This window comes from Onychomys torridus, chromosome 15 (genome assembly GCF_903995425.1).
Source record: "Onychomys torridus chromosome 15, mOncTor1.1, whole genome shotgun sequence".
Lineage (NCBI taxonomy): Eukaryota > Metazoa > Chordata > Mammalia > Rodentia > Cricetidae > Onychomys > Onychomys torridus.
The window spans coordinates 51,034,398-51,058,639 of record NC_050457.1 but is presented as its reverse complement, the minus strand read 5'-3'; the positions used below and the strand labels follow the sequence as shown (position 1 = coordinate 51,058,639).

Sequence of the window (24,242 nt, the reverse complement as noted above, 5' to 3'; positions counted from 1 at the left end):
GAGCACGGTGCACACAGTTAGGACACAGATGAGTTTGGTAGTTAATTTTCTTCCTTCCTTCCTTCTTTTCTTTTTTTCTTTCTTTGTTATATATTCTGGGGAGTCCAGGCCATGGAATGGTGTTGCCTACACTTAAGGTGTCTTTTCACATCAATTAACCGAACCTAGAGGGAGAATCCTTTGCAACTATGTTCAGAGGCTTGCCTCCTAGGTAATTCTAGGTCCTGTTGATGATTACATCAACCAGATTTAAATCTATGAATCACACTACTAGAGTTTTCTTGGTTAATTCTGCCTTCCTGTAGTAACTCCAGTCTCTCCTTTCCTGGTTCATACTTTGGAGAAATATAATGGCTTGGTGGGACTTGTCAAGCCTAGTCCTTTCAAAGGCTACTGGGAACCTACAAACGAGCAACCCTAAATCAAATGTCCCTTCATGGTCTACCAAACTATGGTGGGTGGTTGAAAGGTGCATGTGTGGTGTGATAGAAAGTAGGATTGCTTAGGCTGGGCTGCCATTGAGAATGCGGGTGCTGAACATCTGACTAGTCATGTAGTTATTACTGCATATGTCTTAGATCTCCCATATGTATTCTTTAAGGTTAATATAGTGTTGCAAACCTACAATGTCCTCTTACTTATTAATCTGGTAGAAGTCTATGCCATGTCCATTATCATGCTCTAATGGGGCCCAGTGGCCATCACTGAAGGCAGTATGGTACAGTGGTTAAATATGCATCTTTGAGTCCCAGGTTGTAATATCAGCACTTAGGGGCCAGAGGCAGGAGAATTTTCAGTTTGAGGCCAGCCTGGGCTACACAGTAAGACCTTATTTCAAGCAAAATGAAGCAAGTAAAACATGGGGTTGTATAGATGTGGCCCTGTCTTTAAATAGTTCTTATCTTGGACATATTTGTGAACTCTGCCTTAGTTTATCGACTAGAACATGAAGAAAATCACTAGTAAAGTTACCGAAAGACCCAAGAAACAAGACAAATAATATCCATTGCAGCACTAGGCATCTAGTAAGTATTCAGTGCATGGTAGCATGGTAACTACTATTTTTTTTTTTTTTTTTTGGTGGAGCTGAGGATCGAACCCAGGGCCTTGCGCTCACTAGGCAAGCGCTCTACCACTGAGCTAAATCCCCAGCCTGGTAACTACTATTCTTATTTCTTACATTCCTAGCTTGATGCTTCTAGTGCCTGGTGCCCTTAGTGTTCTACTTATCTTTCAGATCTCAAGGCAAATACCACTCTCCCAGGATGGTTTGTCTGACAGCCATACCACCTCTCTGTACAGTCCCTTTCCATCAGAGAACCCCTCTCAGCTGTGATCATACCCATGTGTGGGATCTTCTGCTGGGCTTTGGCCTCTGCCAAGCTCTGTGAGCAGGAGCCATGCCTGTGTCTGTTTATTCTTACATCTCCTCCTTGTATGCTTGGCACATAGGACGCGAATGACAAAGGTAACTGTTATAAGCCGTTTTGCATCCATAATGCAAAACTTCTGAACTCTGACACTGTCTAAAACTTTGAGTGCTGGGCTGACATCACAAGTGAAGAACTCACAACTTGTGGTGGCTTGCAGTCAAAATGCAGGGTCAGTTAAGATACTGTACAAAATTATCTTCAAGCCACATGTATAAGGTGTATAGGAATCACTGTACTTTGTAATTAGACTTGGATCCCACCTCCCAATGTGTGTATACATATTTACCAAAATTGACCAAAAAATCCAAAACCCTGAATCATACTTATGGTCCTAAACATTTTAGGCAAGGGATACTCAGCTAGTATTGTGCTTACCATCCTTATTATTAGTGAACTGGAAAGACATTAATCCCAACCTTTTCTCCTTCCAATGGCCAATACCAAGGCTCAGGGAGGTGTGTTAGCCTTTCCTGTATGTGTCTTCGTACAGCAATGCCCATCAGCAATGGGTTTTGTGTATCAACCTCCTTAGGAATACAGAGCCAGGGGTTCCTATTCACCAACACTGTAGGAAATGGTATCAGGGTGGCAAAAGGGTCCACCCCAGAGGTTCTGAAGACTCCTTGGGATCACTAGTAATCCAGACTGACAAGTCATGTCCCATTGAAGAAGTCCTTGTGACTCAAGGTCTGGCTCAGACAAGGTTTTGCCAAGTGCCTGCCTGGCCTTTGCCATTGGCTTGTATTGAGTCACCTACATGTGCATTGGCTCTCACTCAAGGGCATTTTAATGGAGCTGCCTGGTCTCTGCCCTAGGAGTGGTTCCAATTCCGGAGTGCTGGTATTTGGTTTTAGAATGCGCTGTGTGGCGGCCAAGCTGAGATTAGTTGTGTCCTCTGACTCCGGGGCCAGTGACTTTCTTTTTCCACTACATCAGTCTGATCCTTTTAACAACGATGTGCCCAATAAGGAGGTAAACTTATGACCCAAAGATTAAGTGTATCAGGCCCTCTGTGTGAGCCTGGCCAGGTCCACAGGCTGAAACATTTCCTTCTTTTCTCTGTACCCACAAGTCCAAAACACACACTTTGAATGTATCATTTTCCCTTTACTCTTTCATATGTTTGACAAAGTGTGGCTAAGATTCAATGTCCTCTTCAGCTGCAGTTGCCCTTTGCCCTTATTTTCTTGATTATCAGATGCTGCTTATTAAGTTCTCTGGGGGGAGCACTTGATCCTGGAAAGTGAGTGCTCCCAGATGGAATCCCGACCGTCTAAAAACTCATGAGTAAGAATAAAATATCCACAGCCTTGAGCTCTGGGGTTCCCATAAGAGATGCATCTTTGTGTCAGTACACAGAAAATGTCATGTTCCTCAGCACGGTGACATACGGTTGGTACTTGTAGCAGGCTGGACAGCCTTCTCCTGAAGAAAAACCGAAACTGTGGGCCCTTTCACAGGCTTCCAGCTTTCCATAAGCACTTTAAGGGGATTGAAGGTTTCTAGCCTTATTATGTATTAACTTTTTGTGATTACATATCAGACTGTGTAAGTGCATCATGTGTCCATCTGGAGAGAGGAGTCAGTGTTTCATTGATGGGATCTGTGTAGAAAAAAGATTGAGAATCACTAGACCACAGCTCTGGCTGGTTAGTATATCTTTTGTCCCGAGTCCTGTTCATTCACATGGATAAGACTGATGTTCATGCAGGGTTACATTGAAAAAAAAAATCATTTTCCCAGATGAAAAATGAGGAAAATGCTCAAGTCCTAACTAATCACATATTAGAGAAATCATTAGTTTTGTTTCTGAGATGAAAGAGGAATCCACTCACTCACTCACTCACTCACTCACCCACCCACTCATTCATCACTCACCCACCCACCCACTCATTCATTCACTCATTCTGGACTAGTGAGTCAGCTGACTTTCTAAGACCTGCTCTCACTACTGTTTCTTAAGACTGTGTAAGCCAAAGTTGCAGACACTTTTTCGGCCCTGGCAGCATCCTGGGGTTCTCCTTCCTGTAAATCCCACTTCTGGCCTCAGTCCATCCTTCCTATTGTGTTTGGCACTTTTGAGACCTTATTCACCCATTGGCCCTTTAACAGTTGGCTTTCTCCTTGGGTGAACTTCACCTTCTTTCCCTGATGTTGTTTAAATAAAAATAACACGTTGCTTTCCAGACTTAAAGGACATGATATAACGAATGAGAAAAGTAATTCATTTAATTAAAGATAATTTATAGTACCATAAGAATTACAGACATACACGAATTCCCCCCTAGTTTCTCCCCCCTGGGCTTCTGACTACACCAAAATGATTATTGTTAGTGTTTTCCTGATGTTGCCTGTGTGCTTTTAAAATTGACTATATTGTTGATATTGATATTAAAAGTTTGGTGCTATATCCTGATTCCTGAAATGGAGAAAAGATTAAATTATTTGACATACTCTTTCTCTGTTAGTATTTCTTTTTCCTTCTATACTCCCAATATTTTATAGTACAATTTCTTGTTAAAGAGGTTTTTACAAATTAAAGTGAAGAAAAGCTAAAAAATTATATTCAGGGCTTTTTTCATTATGCCCATGTAAATGCTTACAGCATAATCACATATTGCTTTATGAGCACCTATTGTTTCTCTAGTACCTTCTCTGGCATTTAATGATAATTTTCTTTTTTGCTCTCATATATTTCTCACTATTTCATTTTTATTGCTTTAGTAAAATATTGTTACATAATAATATTAACATTTTAACCTTATTTCTCTGCTCCAGTTTGGAATAATTTATTTTTATAGCATCAGTTTGGAGCTGCCCTTGAGTTTTCTCTTGTGTTGTGTGACCCTTCTCTTGGATATCACATCTCCTTTTTTGTTCTTAAAATTCTTGGGTGTTTTTTAAGAAAACAGGCATTAATGGAGTTTTTTGATACTTTTCACATCAGAAAACATTTTGTATAATAATAATAATAATATTATTATTATATTGTTATAATAATAATTAAAATGTTCAGTTGATAGTTTAGCTGGGTATAAAATTATAGGTTGAAGATTATTTTCCCTCAAGACTTTGATTACCCTATTGTTTTGTACCTCTTATTGTTGCATTCTGATTTTTTAAATGCTATTTTATTTTCCTCCTTAGAGGCTTTTAGTATTTTCTCTGTATGATTGATTGAGGATCTAGTCAAAAACAGAGCAGTTCAGCAGGAGTTTAATAGAAGGAACAGAGTTCAAGGTGTTGGAAGAGTTGAGATTCCAAATGGAATAGTAAAGCAAGCCAGAGATTAGAAATAGCAGAAAGTCACTAGATCTTAGAGCTAGAAGGACCAAGAAAGAGAGACTTTTAATAGGCCCCCCAAATTAGGACCTATTGCCTACAAAAGCAAGAAGGATGGAATAAATACAGTCTTTGCCAGAGGCATTACTCAAGGCAAAGAAAGAGTGGTGGGGAGACATGTCCTGGCTTTCTTCTTCCTTTTGGTTCTGTGATCCATATTGACCAAAGTAACCAGGAGCCACATGACAGTGAAACACAGCCCGGAGGAGTTATCTTTCCATGGTGTAGAGCAAAGTGAAGCAGAGGAGGAAGGGATGTGAATTAGAGGACAGAAAAACAGAAAACCGGACTGATGAGTGATCTGAAAATTTACAATGATGGGTCCTGGGGTGAGTTTGTTTGTTTATTTATTTTTTACATTTTGTTGTTTGGGGACAGAGTCTGGCATTGTAGCCCTGGCTGGGCTGGAACTCTCTATGTAGCCCACTCTGGTTTGGAGTTTGTGGCGAGCTTACCATCTCAGCCTTCTGAGTGCTGGGATTAGATATGTGAGCTGCCATGCTGGGCTTGAAGTGAGTGTTTAAAAATCTTGCTGCTATGCCTTTAATACCCTCCTTCTGTAACTCTTAGAATTTAGCTTTAGCCATTCATAGCTGGTTCTGTTATTTTCTCTTTTGTCTTCAAGTATATATGCTGTGAAAGCAAGTGTGATTTTTCCAATTCTGCCTTTTTATTTTCCTTTCTAAGAGATTATCTTAACTTTGTCTTCCAAACTACTGGATTTTAAAATGTCTGCTATAGTTTTGATTTTCAAGAGCTTTCTAGGTGGGTGTGGTTGTGCATTACCATAATCTTGAGAAACAAAACAGGAGAATCACTTTAAGTTCCAGGTCAGCTTGGGCAACATAGTCAGTTCTGGGCCAGCCAAGATTGTGGTACAAGACACTGTCTTTAAGAACCAAAAATTAAAAAGAAATTAGAAAACAGAAAGACAAAGAAAAACATCATCTCTTTCTCTTGTTTCCTGAGAGGCTCCCTAATTCAAAGCAGCACCCTGACTTTGATTCTTGGATATGGAAACTCAGCTCCTTGTATCCCTTCCATTAATCCTAGAGCATATGTTTTATCCATTTAATTATCTAAAGATGGGGCTTATTTTGTAATTGATTGTCATAATTTAATAGACAACCTAGGTGTATCTTTTTCTATCTAAAACATATTAAATGACACTCTATCTTTTTCTTCTCTTTCTTTCTTCCTTCCTTCCTTTCTTTCTTCCTTCCTTCCTTCCTTCCTTCCTTCTTTCCTTCCCTTCCTCCCTCCCTCTCCTTTTCTTTCTTTCTTTCTTTCTTTCTTTCTTTCTTTCTTTCTTTCTTTCTTTCTTTCTTTCTTTTTCTTTCTTTTTTTCTTTTCTTTCTTTTCCAAAACAGGGTTTCTCTGTGTAGTTCTGGCTGTCCTGGAACTCACTCTATTGACCGGGGTGGCTTTGAACTCACAGAGATTCACCTGCCTCTGCCTCCTGAGTCCTGTGACATTCTTTTTTTTTAAAATAATTGATAGTATTTTACATTTGTTGAGATAAGATTCTTCCCATCTTTTTCTTTGTTTAATCATCTTATATTGCCCATTTCTTTCAGGTTATTACTTGTTGTTGTTTGTTAATATTTATCATTTTGTCTTTCATATCAGAAGTATTTCTTAAATGATGTTCTGAGTGCTTCCTTCAGCACTTCCCAGGGCTCTGGATATATAATAAACCTGTCTAATGGTGGACTGTATTGTAATTCCATGACTATCAACTTAGCCATTTCAAAGAATTATGCCAAATATTACTATTTTGAGTAGATCTTCTCTCAGATTGGTCCATTTCATTAAAAAAAATTCTCTTCTAACCCTTCTGGAAAGTCATTAGGCCATATTACTTTCTGGAAGCCAGGGAGGAATGTCACCTAAGATCCCAGCCTTACAACTTTTAACATAATTCTCAACTTTGTACTTCACCCAGCCTCCATCTGTTCCAGGCACAGTCTTCTGCTTCTACATCTTTACTCAGTGACACACTTGTCTACTGCCAGGATTGGGGAGGAATAATTTCTTTTCTGTATAAGCTTGGGGGGAAGGATCTGACTCTCTCTCTCTCTCTCTCTCTCTCTCTCTCTCTCTCTCTCTCTCTCTGTGTGTGTGTGTGTGTGTGTGTGTGTGTGTTTACCAGAAGTCTTGCCTTCATTTTTGGATCTCAATACAAGTGTACAATGGTGTTGGCATCTTTTATGGCAGAGAGAAAGAGAGAGAGAGAGAGAGAGAGAGAGAGAGAGAGAGAGAGAGAGAATGAACACTTTTCTTTTTGGTCTAGAATTCTTTTTTTAAATTACATTTAGTTATATTTAATGGCTACTGTTTTCTTGAGTTACTAGATTAATATTTTTTCTCTTCCTCAGAAGCACACCTCCATCTTCTATGATTGTGTGTGTGTGTGTAACTCTTAGTTTTGAACTCAGGACCTTGTGTTTGCTAGGTAAGTGCTCTCCCACAGAGCTATATTCTCAGCCCTCTTTTTACTTTCATTTTACAGCAAGATCTTTCTAAGTTACTCAAACTAGCATTGAACTAACTCTGTAGCCTGGGTAAGCTTTGAACTTTCAATTTTCCTGCCTCAACCTCCTGAGTAGCTTGGATTATAGACCTGTGCCACCAATCCATTTCTTCTGATATTCTTTTCTTTAAAAAATAAACACACAAATAAACAACATTGTGTGTGTTTGTGTATATGTATGTATATACATCCATGCCACATCATGAATATAGAGGTCAAAGGGCAAGTTTTGGGAGTTGGTATTTGATTTCCATCTTTTTGAAATTTATTTTTATTTTATCTTCATTGGTGTTTTGTCTGCATGTATATCTGTGTAAGGGTGTCAGATCCCCTGGAATTGGAGTTACAGACAGGTGTGAGCTGCCATGTGGGTGCTGGGAATTGAACCTGGGTCCTCTGAAAGAGCAAGCATCTTGTTTTAAGACAAGGGCTTTCTTGTCTTTGCCTCTTGGGTGTGTTCTCTAGGCTAGATGCCCCAGTAGCTTCTGGGTGAGTGTCTAGTCTTTCTCTCCCATTGTGTGGTTGAATGCTGGTGTTGCAGAATGTTCCCACTTTTTACACTGGCTCTGGAGGAGACCTGAGCTCAAGTCATCAAGCTTGTACAGTGAGCACCTTTACACTGAGACATCTCCCCAGCCCTACTTCTGGAGATCTTCAGAAGCAATTGTACACAAGCAATAATTAGCACACATTAACTCTAACTCATGAAAAAAGAATTGTTTTCTTTATAGGCTCATATTGTTATATGAAGACTAAAATTTATTTTGCTTTATGCCTGAGGCTGGATTGTTACTTCTATTTTAGTTCTTATGTTGGCTTCTTTTTAAAGCCCTCCTTTTGGATACATGAATAGGAGCAATATAGGGACTCTGTTGTCTGTGGAAGTAGCATTTTAGGTTTTAAAGTACATTTTCTAAAAGCTTGGATGACTCAGTTTTAAAATTAATGAATGAATGAATGCTAATTGGGGATAATTACATAAAAGTAAGTGGAGATGTTTGTGTCCTGGGAGGTTATAGTATTTATCACAGTGTGGGGCAGCATTTGTGAATATAGAATTTCACAGATGCTGCATTGTAAAATAAAAAGATTCAGGGAAAAAAAAGTCAAGACATATGGGAACATAAACCCATCTTGAATACCCTAGTACAGAGCCCCACCCTTCCAACACCATCTGGGCTCACAGAGCACCGCCTCAGTAGTCCTGAGTTGTAGACAGTGCCATCCTCATGCTGGGAGGAAGAGTTCTGGGTCTTGAACTAGTGCAGTGGGTTCAGGCTGAGAGAGCATGCATTCACCTTGACTTCTGGGGCTTTCTCTGCTGGCCAACTAGATTCTAACATCACCCCAGAGAGTTTTTCTGTTCCAGGTCTCTGCCATTCAAAGCCCAAAGTGATTCCTAACTAGTCTTAGTTTAAAGGCTATGTCATTGTCCTTATCTGAGTATGGAATTTATTTATTCTTTATTGTAGAATCATCTCCCAGTCACCACATGCACAGGCCACTGTAGGTTTACACACACACACACACACACACACACACACACACACACACCACTGTAGGAGAATTTTATTACATAGTCAACACACACACACACACACACACACACACACACACACACACACACACACAGAGGCCAGTGTAGGTTTGCATACATACAGACCAGATTGCAGGAACATTTTATTATTTTTTAATTTACATTTATTTATTTATTTATTTATTTATTTATTTATTTATTTATAATTATTTTCTATTGTCAGCTTGATAAAGTATAAATTCTTATCTTAATAGTGAAATGTTTCATTGAGGCATGCTCAGTAATTGAATTAAAACTTATTATAAGCCACAGTCATCCTAGGGTCCCCCCTTCTATATATAGCCTCCATGATTCTGTGGGTTGCAGTCTGATTGTTCTTTGCTTTATATCTAGATTCCACTTATGAGTGAGGACATACCATGTTTGTCCTTCTGGGTTTGGGTTACCTCACTCAGGATGATTTTTTTCTAGTTCCATCCATTTGCCTGCAAATTTCATGCTGTCATTGTTTTTCTCTGCTGAGTAGTACTCCATTGTGTATATGTACCACATTTTCTTAATCCATTCTTCAGTTGATGGGCATCTAGGTTGTTTCCAGGTTCTGGCTATTACAAATATTGCTGCAATGAACATAGTTGAGCATTCCTTGGATATATGCCCAAGAGTGGTATGGCTGGGTCTTGAGGTAGTTTGCAGGAACATTTTATTACAGTAGAGTATTCTGCTGTGTGTAATACTACATCATAAAAGCTTCTTGGAAATTTTATTCTACATTTCAAGTATATAGAACCAGCTTTTCTTTAGCTCTAAGCTGGCCACCAGCCTGTATTGTTTGACTGCAAAGGCAAACTCCAGTGTTGGACACACAAGGTAAGGAATTGCAATGCTCTGTGTCTAGTATGAATTTGCAAAGACACAGCTGCAAGGCTTGTGGATGTAGAATTAGAGCTTAATTTTAAAGACTGGATCAGGATTTCTCCAATTAATTACAACCACAGCTTCTTCTGGGGACCAGAACTTGATTCCCAGAATGCACTTGGTGGAAGGACTCTTGAAAATTGTCCTGATTTCCATATGTAACATTAGCATGTCTTGTGTGAATCCTCTCACAAACAAACAAACAAACATTAAAAGGAAAAAAATAAAAAGAATGTGTGGTGTCCATTTTAAAGTAAGACAAATTTTGGATCCTTAGTGCTTTGGGGTTTTAAATTGAATTTTACAGTTTTCAGTGGGATCTGTTTTTAGCTTGGGGTAGAATTTGGTAAATACTATTTTTATTTCTAACCAGGTATTCTGAGCAGGAGGTGATATTACAACCTGGGGGTATTTGCTCATTTGTGGTTAACAGGCCACCCATAGCTTGCTGTTCCTCCTTATTTAAAAGTTAAAAATTTGACTAATTAAACAAACACTGCAGGAGAGTCTTATGCATGACAGTGTTTTGGGGCAGGTGGGGTGGAGGGTACTGGGGGCAGGCTCCCTATCCTAGGTCTCCCTGTGATGCTCACAAATGATTATGGGGCTAGGGAATGGGAAGCTTATCTAGGCGCAGTGTTTGAGAGAGGCAGGGTTTTGACTTCCAAACCAAACGTGCTGTTTCATCCCTTTGAAGAGGACTCTCTGTTTTGTGATGTTGTTAGTATGTGTAGTGATACAAATAACTTGAGCCACAAAGACATTTTGCAGCAATGGTGACACCACACTCAAATATTCAGGAGTGAAATAGCATTGTGGTGTGCGAAACCATTCACAACTGAAGGGCTAAAGTGAAATAACATTGTAGCATGCAAAACAATTCATGACTGAAAGGCTAAGGAGCTTTTTTCTTTTACTAAGTGGAGTAGAAATGCATGCCTGCTCATCTGGGCAACTTCCTCCCAACTGAAATGCAACATATTTCTTTTTAGAGAAGTCTAATCACCTCAAATCCATACTGTAGACCCAAGACCAGTTTGACCTGTAGGAAGAATGTGCATCTGCTTGAAGAATTGAGTGTGGGAAGGACTTGGAGAGAAATACTAGAGGAAGAGGCTCAGCTTATTATTTTTTTTTCATTTCTCATCTTTTCTAAAGGCTTTGTGTCTTCCAGGGCCTTGGTATCCCTTCTTCCCTTGGTGAGCTTCCTTTACACCAGGATGTTAGGGATGTAGATTAGCTTCACCGGAAGACTGAATTGAAAAGGAGAATCTGGAAAAGGAAGGTCTGAATTGAATGAATCTAGAAGTGATATTGTGATGTTCTTTGAATGTCAGGGCTTCTTCCTCTACAGGAGAGAACTACTCATAAAGTTACCTGATGGCTAGAGGAATATGGTACTTTCATAATTTAACCTTTCTTACATGAAAGTTTGATTTTAACTCAGTGTCACAGCAAAAATAACTCTACACATCCAATCACTTGACAGAAGGGAATGCCATATGTTCAGACTTCCAATTTGGAAGCAAGGAGGCTGACAGGCTACTTCCAGCTTCTCTGGCTACTGCGCTAACAGAGGACTCTGATATTGGATGCTGACAACATATGCAGGGTTTTGTAGCTATAGGCCAGAGATCTGGTCCATGAAGCCTAACCATTGATGCTGTCTGCATAGGTACATGTGGTGGCGGAGCCCACGGTTGTGGTTCAATAATGTTGGTTGATCTTGTTCAGCTCATGACTAGGCAGACACGTTTGTGAGACTTTATGGGTGTAGCTCCTAGGAGACATAACCTCACCCCAAACTCCCTGTTTCTCTAGCTCTTACAATCCTTTTGCCCCTTCTTCCACATCTATGCCTGAGCTATGTTAACATGGAAGAGGTTGGGGGAAGTCCGGGAAGCTCAACTGTACACAAAGAACTACAGGCAGCTCAGGAGTGCTGAGAGTGGGAGAATTGGTCTTCCCTAGGGAAGAAGAACACACCGATTGGTTTTCCAACACCAAATGGTCGGCCCTGAAAACACACATGCAAGTAACGTGTGTGTGTGTGTGTGTGTGTGTGTGTGTGTGTGTGTGTGTGTCTGTGTATGTAACAACAATTAATGGAAACAGAAGCCATGAAATTGAAAAAGAGCAAGGGGTATATGGGAGGGTTTGGAGAAAGGAAAGGGTACAAGGATATGATGGATTATATTACAATCTCAAAAAAAAAAACCCCAAAGAAATAATTTTAAGAAGTTAGTTTGTAGATAGTCCTTTTTAACTGTTATTTTGACACAGTGTGGACCTACTTGAGAAGGGAGATCCACTGAGGAATGTTCCAGATTAGATTGGCCTATGGACATGCCTCTGAGAGATTTTCATGATTGTATTAATTGATGTGGGAAGAGCCAGCATGAAAGTGGGCAGCACTAGTCCCTCAACTGTATAACTAAGAGGAGAAACTGAGCTGCGCACAAGTGTGCATGTAGCCATCACTCTTTTGACTGTGGATTTAACATGACCAGTTTTCTCAAGCTCCAGTCATTGTGACATCCCTGATACTAATGGACTTATGGATACTGATGGACCACAACCTGGAATTGTGAGTTTAGCAATCCTTTTTTTCCTTATTTCATTTTTTGTCAGGGTATTTATACCACAGGAACAAAAATGAAACTAAGACAATGGCCATTATCACAACCTATGACATAAGGGCACCGATATGCCAGAGACTTTAATCTGTTAAATGGACAAAATCTTATTAAATTACTCTCAGGAGTTAGGAAAAATGATTGGAGAGGGATTTTATAACTTTAAGTGCACTGTGTGAGGGTGGCCAAAGTAGAAAATCCCAGGCCCTGCAAGTAGCATGTAGTGTAGGCAGTTTTAACTGAAATTTTTCCTGGGATCCAGCACATAGTTAAACAGGAAGAACAGAATAACATACTACTCAGGATTCAACCCTCTTAACCAGCTTGCAATTTGAAAGTGGGTTGAGCTTTATGATATTATTATAAATGAATCTGTATGTTCTCTTTCCCCCATTGGAGCAAATTATTTAATTTGATAATGATCTAAAAATGTTGGCCCCCAATGGATTGTGATTTAGAGGTAGAGATTTTTATTTTTGATATAACAATTTGACTTTTGGCTTTAATTTGAGACCTTTTATCAATTACCCCTTCCACTCTGCTGCCTCTATGGGGATGCAATCAAATACCTGTGCTGCTATCATATCCTAAATATCTTAAAGAGATTGGAGTTATTCATTTAGAAGTCCTGGATCATATTAACATATTAATTTGAGCCCTTTGGTAGTATAGACTCTATTCATCTTAATCTTTGGGCATTTCTCCTTTTCCATACTCAGAGATGATATATATTGATGGTAACCATCTGCCCTCTCCTTGGATTGACCAGATTGAGGGCTGTCTTATTTATTGGGTGTCCTCTAGTGCATGAACCTTTGTACCAACCAACCACTTGACCTATGTGTCACCAGGGATATGTAGTTGAGCCTGAAGATATTTGTTGACTGGGCCTTTGTGGACTCCATCAAGCACTTACTAAGCTTGAGACAAGGTGTCGTCCTAGGTACTTGATGATGTAAAGAATTCATTAAGAGTGGGTTTAAAATGAGATCTGGTCTGTTTGCCTATCCTTTTAAGTTGATGCTTGATATCTGTAGGTATCTTTAAAAAACGTTTCAGTCCAATGATAAGGAAATGGCACAGAAATGAACGAAAAGTGCTGACCTTGTTGTTAGGATTTTCAAATGTTTTAAACACACCCATCGCTTCAAGAAAAGCTTTCAGAAGTTTCTGCTCCCCCTCCTCCCATTTTGGGAACTGATCAATAAAGAAGCCTTGTAAAGAAGGCTGGGAGTGGTGGCCTGTTCCTATAGTGTTAGCACTGGGGGTACCGAGGCAGAAGGATTGCCATAAGCTGAAAGCCAGTCTAGGCTACACTGTGTGTTCAAGGCCAGCTCTGGGTACAGAGTGACATTCTGTTTCTAATATCAGCAGCAACCCAAACAAACAAACAAACACACACACACACACACACACACACACACACACACACACACACACACACACAAACAAAACAAATACAAAAGTCCTTCCACAAATAGAGAGCCCACTAAAGTGGAATTCTGTGTGCTCACCACTTAGCATGCTTCTCCAGTGATTGGACATCCAATTTCAAGTATAATGCTAATCTACCTCAGACCCCGATAATCCGAGGCATTGCCAGCATTTCACCTGTGAATATTTTAGTATGTGTCTAGAATATAAACTGTTATTTTCTTAAAACTCATGTAAAGTTAAATCCATAGCATATAATATACTTTTGATACATATATATATATAACTACCACTCCATTGAACCCAGGACATTTGCATTTGTATGTGCACGGATGGAGACACACACACACACACACACACACACACACACACACACACACTTCCTTCCTTCATGTTGCTTTCTGCTTACCTCCCACCATCATTATTTTCATGGTTTAATTTTGCTAGTTTCTAAATTCACACAGCACACACTGTAGGAGTGGAATCCTGTATCCTTTTGTGTATGAATTCCCCCGTACCATATGGTGCTTCTGAAGTTTTGCATCCTGTCACAGGTATTTATATTTTATTCTTCTTGTAATGGCCGCATTCCATTCTCCCATATAAACACGCCATGGGTTTGCTTATTCTTTCAGTGGATGTATTTTTTTTTTCCAGTTTGACACTGTTTTGGTCACACCTGTGGTGAGCATGGGTAGGAATCTTTTGGTGTGGATGTATATTTTACTTCCGTTGTATAAATCACTTGGAATGAATCTGCTGGGCTAGTAGCATAGATACGTACTTAATTTGGTAAGAAACTGCTGAAGTAGTTCCATTTCACAGTCCTGGCAGCAGTGTGAGGGCTACATTCATTTTGCAGCTGTAGCCACAGTCCAAGGCACCAGCCTTTCAACCTTAGCGGTTTGGTGGGTGTAAAGCCGTTCCTCACGAGTTTTGGTTCTGTTCCTCTGATGCCTTGAGGCGTGGGGTCTCTTTGCAGGCGCTTGCCGGTTATGTCGTTTTGGTGACCTGCCTGCTGATGTGGGCTGCTTGTTTAAACAGGTTGTTTCTTTTTGCTCCTGGCACAAAAAGCTGTTCTTAAAATATTCTGGGTGTAAATCAGATGTCTCTCGAGTGGATATTTTGTCTCAGTTTTTCGTTTGCTTTTTGGTAGTATTGATTTTCAAGCGTTTATTTATCTGTTTGTTGTATGTGGGACATGTCCATGTGTGTGAATTCTCGCATGCATGCACTCTGGGATGTGTGTAGAGGTCGGAGGACAACCTCCAGTGTAGGTCTTTACCCTCCCCTTGTCTGAAGCAGGGTCATTTATAGGGTCACTGCTGTGTCCTCCAGACCAACTGGCCAATGACATAGATTCTGAGGATTCCCCTGTCTCTGCCTCCGTGTAGGCATGTTGGGAGTATAGGTGCATACTTCTGTGGGTTCTGGGGATCTGAACTCAGGTCCTCACATGTGTGTGACAGTCACATAACTCTAAGCCATCTCCCCAGCCCTACTTTTTTTTGAAGACATTTTTAAATGTTCAGTCCTTTTGTATTTTCTCTGTAACAAAAATTTGCCAGCACCAAAATCACAATGATATTTCATTTTTTTTTTTTCCGGGCTCGATAAAAGTTTTTTTTTCCGGGCTTGATAACCTAGCATGCTTATGTCTATGATTCATCTCAAATGAGTTTTTGTATCTTCTGTGAGAGTCAAATTTTAGTTTTTTCCCATCTTTTTTTCTGAGTCCTGCCATGTGCCGAAAAGATCCCACCCCTGACCCCATTGAGTTGCTCAGGTGTCTTAGTCAAACTCAGATGACTGTATCAGTGTGTGTGTGTGTTTTAGCTTACTTACTTTGTTCTACTGTTGCGTTTATCCTCATACAAACCTCACACTGTAGGCAAATAGTCACAATGTAGCATGCCCCAAAGCTGCCTGTAATTCTTCTACTTCATTTATACATAATTTCCAAAACGTAGAACACTGGGCTTTCTGTGGAGGCAGTGGCAATTAATTTAGTTTTATTATTTTGGTAGCAAACTTGACGGAGAAGATCTCTTAAGTAAAAATCCAGGCCCCTAATTCACCGGTTGAACTTGCTCCGTTCAGTACGAGCCTTTCAGTGTTGCTCTAGAAATCCTTCCCTTCATCAGCAGGTATGGAACCGACATCACAGCCATCTCAGCCAACAATGTGGAAAGAAGGCCTTTGAACAGCGAAAGCACAATGTGACCGATTGCTTTTATCATGAGAGAGGCCCTCGAATTCTAACTTGGAAACCATTTATTCTGTGTCTGTTCTGATTTTAAGATGGGCTCTCACTCTATTGCCTAGACCAGCCTCAAGCGTGGGGGCTCCAACAGTGCAGGGTCTCAGCCTCTGGAGTCCCGGGGACTATGCCCGCTTTATCCTCATGTTAAACATGTAACAAGCCCTGCGACATCTTCCCCTGGCTTACAGCATTTAGCGTTAGCAAGGGACCGAGAAAGTGGCATGCTAGAGGCGAGAGGGGCAAGAAGTGACAGCTGAGAATGGCGTCAACCCAAGTGAGTGCGGCTTCTGTATCAGATGCTGGGCCTCGGACCCAGGAAAAGAACTATGCTTGAGATGTGGTTTGTACACTCTGTAGCTGTGCAGTGCCACATACACAACCATGCACATATGCCAAAGAGCCTGATGAGAGAAACAGTACAAACTCGTACGTAGTGTAGTCTCAGAAGAAAGGAGGGATTGGCTGGCCAGAGAAAGTTTCAGTAAGGACAAGTGTAAGTGGACCACAGAAGGCAGGTGTATCATGCATGTCTCCAGGAGGAAAGAGAAGACATGGAAAATAACAGAACTTAATGAAGGTACTATTTGCAAAGAAGTGGGCATGGAGGAGGAGGGGTTGAGGAAAACCAGTAAAGGATGCCAAGCTGCTGTAATCCTAGACTGGAAGGGGTGAAGGAGAGAGAGAGGTCACCAAAACTGTAAGTCCTATAGCAATTGAAAAGAGCCTTCTGTGGTATTTGTGGAGAACAGCAGGCCCTGGCACCTCAACCTTTGATCTCTCTCTGACCTTCCTGTCTGCCTTTGCCTGGTCTCTCCTCTCTTCCTTTCCTGGTGTCTTTGTCACTGCCTTGCATGGTACCTGTTGTCTGAATCTGCCTTCGCCCATCTGAACATCCTCCCTTGAAAAGGACACAGATCACATGGATTCCACATAGTCATAGGGGGTTGAGTCACCAGCTTTCCAGAGACATCTACCTGTATATAGGTGAGATATCAAGGCTAAAGAAACATATCAGTCACTTGCTCATCTGAAAGCTAGTGACAATTATGCCATTATGGATATTCAACTAAGCCTTCCAGTAACATGAGTGATGAGATACATCTATAAAGTGTGTGTGTGTGTGTGTGTGTGTGTGTGTGTGTGTGTGTGTGTATGTGATACATTCAAAGGACAAACATATCAGATGATGCAGTTCCCCATGTGAACACTGGAAGTGCGTAAAAAAGGTCATTGCCACTTGTGACCTATGTCTGCCCACTCCCAGTGTGAAGCCCTAGAATCCCATTCATTGCTCTTCAGCAGACCTGGGTAGATTTCCTTGCTAGTGTTTGCTCAGGTCAATGAGTTCCACATGCCAGTCTTGTGGCCCCCAGGCTAAGTCTACACTGTCGTTCCAGTTACTATGAGGGATTAATGTGGACATTATTTTATGGTCTTTCAAAGACATTTTTTCCCTAATTCTTTGTGTTCTAGGTGATGGGGAGAAGAAACTCTTCCCCTGTAAATAGCCAACTACTCTCTGGTGGTTGGTCAGAGGGATGGAAGAGGTAGGAAGTCACTGGTGGCTGCTCCTTTGCTTCTCTGATCTTTCAGGATTTTACCCTGATATCCGACTCCTGGTTTTTATTGATAAGATTAATTAGATTTACACTTCACCTTAGCTCCATTGTTGGTAAGACGTCTGAACTTCAAGAAGCTACATGCATTATTTTCTTAGAATCCATGAAAGGTAAGGTGTGCAATGTTTAGATTAACTTCCCTCAAGGCTGAAGTAAGTCAGCAAGGGATCAGGGGTGAATTTTATGAAGACAGAACTGGCACAGAAGAGTAGGGCATCAGTCAGTAAGAGTGAGAGTCTGGTAGTTGGAACATGGTACTTTCTACTGTTGCAAGGTTATAGACTTTTAGCCTTATGATTTCAAGGGAAATTGAATGAAAATGGATAATACACAGAGTACGTTTGTGTGGTGTGTGTATGCATGGAGGTAAACATGTGTGTTTGCATATGTGCACACATGTATATAGAGGCCCGAGGTTGATGGCAGGAAGTCTTCCTTTGTAGCTCCCTACCTTATTCATCAAGGCAGAGTTTCTCAATTAATCCCAGAGCTTGCCTAAACAGCCAGTGCAGCTAATTGGCCAGGGATCCTGCTTCCATCATCTGAGCAATAGACTTACAGGTGAGCCACCATGTCCACCCAGCATTCACGTGGGTTCTACAGATCCAAACTCCCATTCTCCTTCTTTACTTTATCCACTGAGTTGTCTTTCCAGCCCTAGGTAATGTAGTTTTGAAATATAAAGTGTACATAAAATTATGTGTAAACAATAAAGAAGTGATGTATTGAGTGTTTCTCAAGTGTAAAATTATCTTTAGCCTTTGAGCGACCCATGTAGCTCAATGATGTCTGCTGTGTCAGTGGCACATGGGCATTGGACAAGACCCACTTTCAAGGCCTCACTATAATGTCCATTTGATAAGGTGATGCTGTCCTTGTTAACTGTGAAGGGGGAAGAACAGTCCACGGCTCATCTCTTATTAGCTCTCCTTCAAAATTCCACTTCTTTCCTCTATGCGATCTTCAGCTGCATGAGAGCTTAGAAGGCATGTCTTTTTCAGAGAAATTAACACCCACAGCTTTCCTCATTTGCATTGAGAACCAACGGTTTGTGGTAAGGAAGATAGAACCACCTTGTGACATGCCTGAGTTCATGTGAATGCCACAAGCAAAACCCCAGGACAGTGTAGCTCGGCCCTCCCCTCTGGGAGCTTTCTTCCCACAGCTTCCACCTGAGAGCTTTACAGACCTTTTTCGGTGTCTAGGCACTCCGATTTTACAGGCCTCTCTCGTGATACATAGCATTTGAAGCAGGCAGCATGCTCGACTTACTCACAAGCATCCAGGAATTCACCTAAACATGAGTTTGCCTCCCCAGAGAGAATGGGGAAGAAACTGTGTCGTGTAACAGAGGGGGGCGTGCTATGAATGCCAAGTCTATCTACACTCATTTGAAAACAGACAAATATGATTACTTTTATTCGGCTTCCTCCATTCAGCTTTCTTCTTTCTCCAAACAATGTGGCTGGCAGGGAAGAGGTCTTGTCATGTCTTCCATGTGTACAGCCTCTCTGTGTGGGACAGTGATTCTGTCTGGTGGGGATTGTAAACTGTCATGTTTTCTTAATCCAATTTGTTCATTATCTAGCTGGGGAGTGGCTGCATTTAGGAATGTAAGACCTCAGCAAGTGGTGTTAAGGGAGGATTTTCTGCCTCAAAGGATGCTATGATGGTGGGTTTTGATTGTCAGCTCAAGAGGATCTGGAATCTCTGAGAGACAAGCTTCCAGGGAATACCCGTAAGAGAGTATTTAGATTAAGTAAACCTCTAGACATGCCCGGGAGGGTTTGTCTAATTGAGGCAGGAGAAACTGCACTAAGGGGGAGTGTCAGCTTCCCTGGACTTGGGCACTGGGTTACATCCAAAGGAAGAAGCTAACCGAACACAAGCACTCATTGCTCTCTGCTTCCTGACGACAACAACATGACCAGCCGCCTCACGCGGCTGCTCCCAGGACTTTGCCTCCATGATGAGCTGACCCCATGAACTCTGAAGGCAAAATAAATCCTTCCTTCCCTCTGCTGCCTCTGTCAGGGTATTTAAGTAATGAAAACAGATGATGAACACCCAAACAAATTGCTTGGGTAAGGGAATCCCATTTCCTGTGATCAGTAACAACAGTGTGCTGTATCACAACCAGGGCCTTGAGGTTCAAGTGTTGTTCTGTCCAGAGACAGGGAGGCTGACCAAGTTGACCTGGCTCCTTCTAGTCTGGAGGTCCAAAGGAAAGTGTTCCTAATACGACTTAATACTGTCTCCCCCTCCCCCACCACCTCCATTTTTCTCCTTAATTTGCACTTGCAATTTACAGTGGTTATAATGTGCTAACGGGCTTCCCTCCCACTAAAAAAACACATGGGAGAGTGAGAATGTTCTCCTCGAGAAAAGACATTCTCTGGGGTTTTGCTCCTGACTCAAGGGCCTATGAGGTAGGTGTGATGAAGCCTCCTCCGCAGCAGGCCAGGGTGCCGGCAGCTTCAGCAGGGCAGCATCCTCCTCTGAAGGGATAGGGAGACTCTCAGCCACTTTGAGAGGGCAGGAGGTAACTGTAGTGATCCACTTGCAAATCAAGACACTGGAACATGGGCAACTTGGCAGTGACTCTGGCACTGGAGAAACGATTCCTTCTCCTGATAGCTTCAGGAAAACAAGGGAAACCTAGAGCTTCCTTGAGGCATCTACATCCCCCACATGCCGCAACTATGATTCTATGACTTTCCCCTGCAGCAAGGTGATTTCTATGAAGCTATGAGAGAGAGGCTAGACATGTGGGGAGAAATGATCATGTCTTGAGGATTAAATTTAACAGCTTAAGTCTACCTATTAAAATTCATCAGCATGTGTGCTTTCTTAAATCATCATGACTTCGTGGTCTAAGTGAAAATTTTGTGTTCCTTTGGAAAATTAAATTAGCATATTCAAGGCAGCTGAAAATTACCTTTGACTGGTTGATGTTATTTCTATAGCATTCTTTGCCTAAGAAAATAGCGTCTCGGAGACTTAAGTTTGACAGCTCAGAGAAAGAGCCAACATCCGCCCAAGGCTTTCATCATCTCCAGAACTTTCTTAGGTGTTTTAATACTCTAATTCATTTAGTATTAATCTCCAGAAAATCTCTGTCAGGTGATCCAGTGCTATGTCAAGTCCTTTACTTCACAATGAGGAATCGGGAGACTGAGAAACGGAGTGAGGTATCTGGGTGGACTGTGGATCCAGCTAGTTGCTGACTACAAGATCTCTGTGACCTTGAACCTGTCCTATATTCCACCTCTCCCCGGGGGTCAGTGGGACAGACCATCTTGGACAGTACCATTCTACTAGGCATCGTTAGAATCATGATGTTATAAGAGATCTGTCTTGGGCACCAGAGCGCGAAAGAGAAGCTGTACTTTCCATTAAGTATAAAATGGGTCAGTAAGGTAGGTCGCTTATTGGATGTTGCTGCTTGGAATTAGAAGCTAGGCAGAATCCCTGGGTTTGGTCCTCATCTCTAGACAACCGCGGCAATAACAGCTGACAGGAGGCGGTGGTGGCAGAGGCTGTTTGGGTCCTTGGCGTTTCTCAAGTTAGAGAAAATAGATAGCATTCTCGTGAGGAAGGTCCCGTCGTTTCTTTCATTTTCTAGATGAGGAATTGAAGGACCAGAAGGAGGTAGGATCACAGCTAGGAAAGGCAGCGCTGGAGCAGCCCAGACTCTGGGCTTTGGCAAATCTGAAATATTTGTTCCCATAGTGCAACACAGGGCTCAACAAGGGTTTGGATGAGGACAAAGGAAACTGGGCACTGAACTGCTGTCTGTGAGTGCACCCTAGAAACAGGGGATGCCTTCTGTGAGTGCACCCTAGAAACAGGGGATGCCTGTCTGTGAGTGCACCCTAGAAACAGGGGATGCCTTCTGTGAGTGCACCCTAGAAACAGGGGATGCTGTCTGTGAGTGCACCCTAGAAACAGGGGATGCCTTCTGTGAGTGCACCCTAGAAACAGGGGATGCCTTCTGTGAGTGCACCCTTGAAACAGGGGATGCCTTCTGTGAGTGCACCCTTGAAACAGGGGATGCCTTCTGTGAGTGCACCCTAGAAACAGGGGATGCCTTCTGTGAGTGCACCCTAGAAACAGGGGATGCCTTCTGTGAGTGCACCCTTGAAACAGGGGATGCTGTCTGTGAGTGCACCCTAGAAACAGGGGATGCCTTCTGTGAGTGCACCCTTGAAACAGGGGATGCCTTCTGTGAGTGCACCCTTGAAACAGGGGATGCCTTCTGTGAGTGCGCCCTTGAAACAGGGGATGCCGTCTGTGAGTGTGCCCTTGAAATAGGGGATGCTTTCTGTGAGTGTGCCCTTGAAATAGGGGATGCTGTCTGTGAGTGCACCCTTGAACCAGGGGATGCTGTCTGTGAGTGTGCCTTTGAACCAGGGGACACCATTGGTGAATAGGCCGCAGAGTCAGGCCGTACAGAAGGTTAGTGGAGGCATTTTCCTCTGGGTCCTCTGTACAGTGACAGGGCAGGCAGTTTCTCCCACAAGCATCTCCCAGTGTCCTCTGAGGAGTCCCCAATTCTTCCTGTAGCCATGGCTTTCTGTCACTAACTCGGACTTCTGAAACAAGGTACGAATATTTTGTGCCTTCTGTACAGAGTTTGTAAGTTACTCAGTGTTTCAAGATGGGACTTGCTCACTTTCCTCCAGTTTATGTTGTAATGGTGTAAATGTGGAAATGGGACCTGCTGGAAGGGACTTACTGTCTTTCTAAGGAGGATCATTTAAGTCAAGTGATCAGATGCCTAGTAAGGACAATCTAAGTTCCCCAAGGAGGACTTGATCTCAGGGGTCTGAGTTTCTGCTGCTTGTACATGTGGCTTGCCCTTCTGGCTCTAGGCCAGCAGAACAGTTGTTTTTAATGTAGCAGTGGTCAGGATAGGTCTTTGTCACATGACTCTACTCAGAGTGTTTTCTCCAACCTTCTGCCCTTCCAAATATCTGTTAATTTTCAGAATTCCGTTCAACTTTTGCCACCACCATTGAGTTTCTCTTTATCATCCTTCCCCAGTCTATAATACTAACTGCTCTATTTTATGTCTTTTCACTGTATTCTAAATAAGACTCAAGTACAGTACTGAGAACATCATACAGTCCATAAAACTAGTTGTTGTATAATTGATACACACCAAACACTTTATGCTGTGATCCCATATGATTCTTGCAATTACCCTTGAAGAAGGTTCCACACCATGTGCACAGGTACCAATTAGTGAAACAAAACTCAACATGATGAAGAACTTCCTTATGTTCAATGGACAATGTTTCCATTTATGAAACCAAGTATATGGAGAGCAAGGATACCCTTCCTGAGCCAGAGATTGAACAAAATGTATCAATGGTCAAGATGCATCCATTCTGCCCTTGGAGCTTGGCAGAGGATAAAGAGAGACTGAGGAGTTATTGCCAATATAGTAGAAGTCAACGCTGCCCCCTCCCAAGGCAGGCAGAAAGCACTGTGTCCATTCTTTGTATCTCTAGTATGTGTTGGCAACTGATAAAAATTTTGTTGAATATGAACAAATGGATACCTACATTTTTTGTTTTGTTTTGATATTTTGAGACAAGGTCTTGCCATGTAGTGTAGGCTGGCCTCAAACTCTTGACTTCTCTGCTTTAACTTGCCCTGTTACTACTGTTCTGTCCATGTGTCCTATACTCAGAATGTAAAGAGATCATATAGGTGGTGGAAGTTGGAGCAGATTCACCGGGGAGCTGGACTCATGCTGAGTTGAGGCTGATGGAAGATGTGGGCAGAAGAGGAACTGCATGAAAAGAGGGTTGAAGTTCTTGGAATAATTAACCTGGACAACAGGATGTTTGCTTTGACCTCTGTAATGATGTTTGCTCTCTAAATTCTCAAGTCAGGAAGAGATTTTCCTACTTAGAGTCAGGAAAACATGATAAGACTCTTGGTAGTTACTTTTGATAGCTCTGCCCACTTCCTCCATTTATCTCACACCTACAGACTCAGGATGGACCATTTTGTTTGCTGTGTCATTGATGACCATGAATCATCAGGTTCCTAGACTCACTCAGTGGGTTTCCTTTGCAGGTGAACATGTTTGTTGAAGGGTTCCATGATGCCATCCTCCTCTACGTTCTGGCTTTACACGAAGTACTCAGAGCTGGCTACAGCAAGAAGGATGGGGGGAAAATCATCCAGCAGACCTGGAACAGGACTTTTGAAGGTAGGGATTTGGTTTCCATGGCAGCAATGCCACAGCCAAGTGATTCACTGCTTCTGTGATTGCTTTTTGTGGCAACAAAGACCCTTTTTAGAGACTTGCTTTTTCCAGGTTTAAAGCATGGAGAATAAGCCAACTCACCTCACAGGCTTGTAAAAATAAGATCAAACAATGTAATGCATGTGAATGTGCTTTGAGCAAATTTTACTTCATTAAAAACTATCCTGTTCCTTGTTTATTTAGACAATACATACACTACGGTGTGTGTGTGTGTGTGTGTGTGTGTGTGTGTGTGTGTGTGTAA

At 41.8% G+C, this 24,242-nt stretch overlaps 1 protein-coding gene across 3 annotated transcripts in view; it reads left to right on the top strand.

The window, feature by feature from the left end:
* Window positions 1–24,242, top strand: part of Npr3 (natriuretic peptide receptor 3) — a 63,607-nt gene that overhangs the window by 25,317 nt on the left and 14,048 nt on the right. For all 3 annotated transcript variants that reach the window (XM_036207128.1, XM_036207127.1, XM_036207129.1), the window contains exon 4: window positions 23,806–23,941. In XM_036207128.1, coding sequence (XP_036063021.1) covers window positions 23,806–23,941 — 136 coding nt within the window. The remainder of the gene's footprint in view (window positions 1–23,805; window positions 23,942–24,242) is intronic.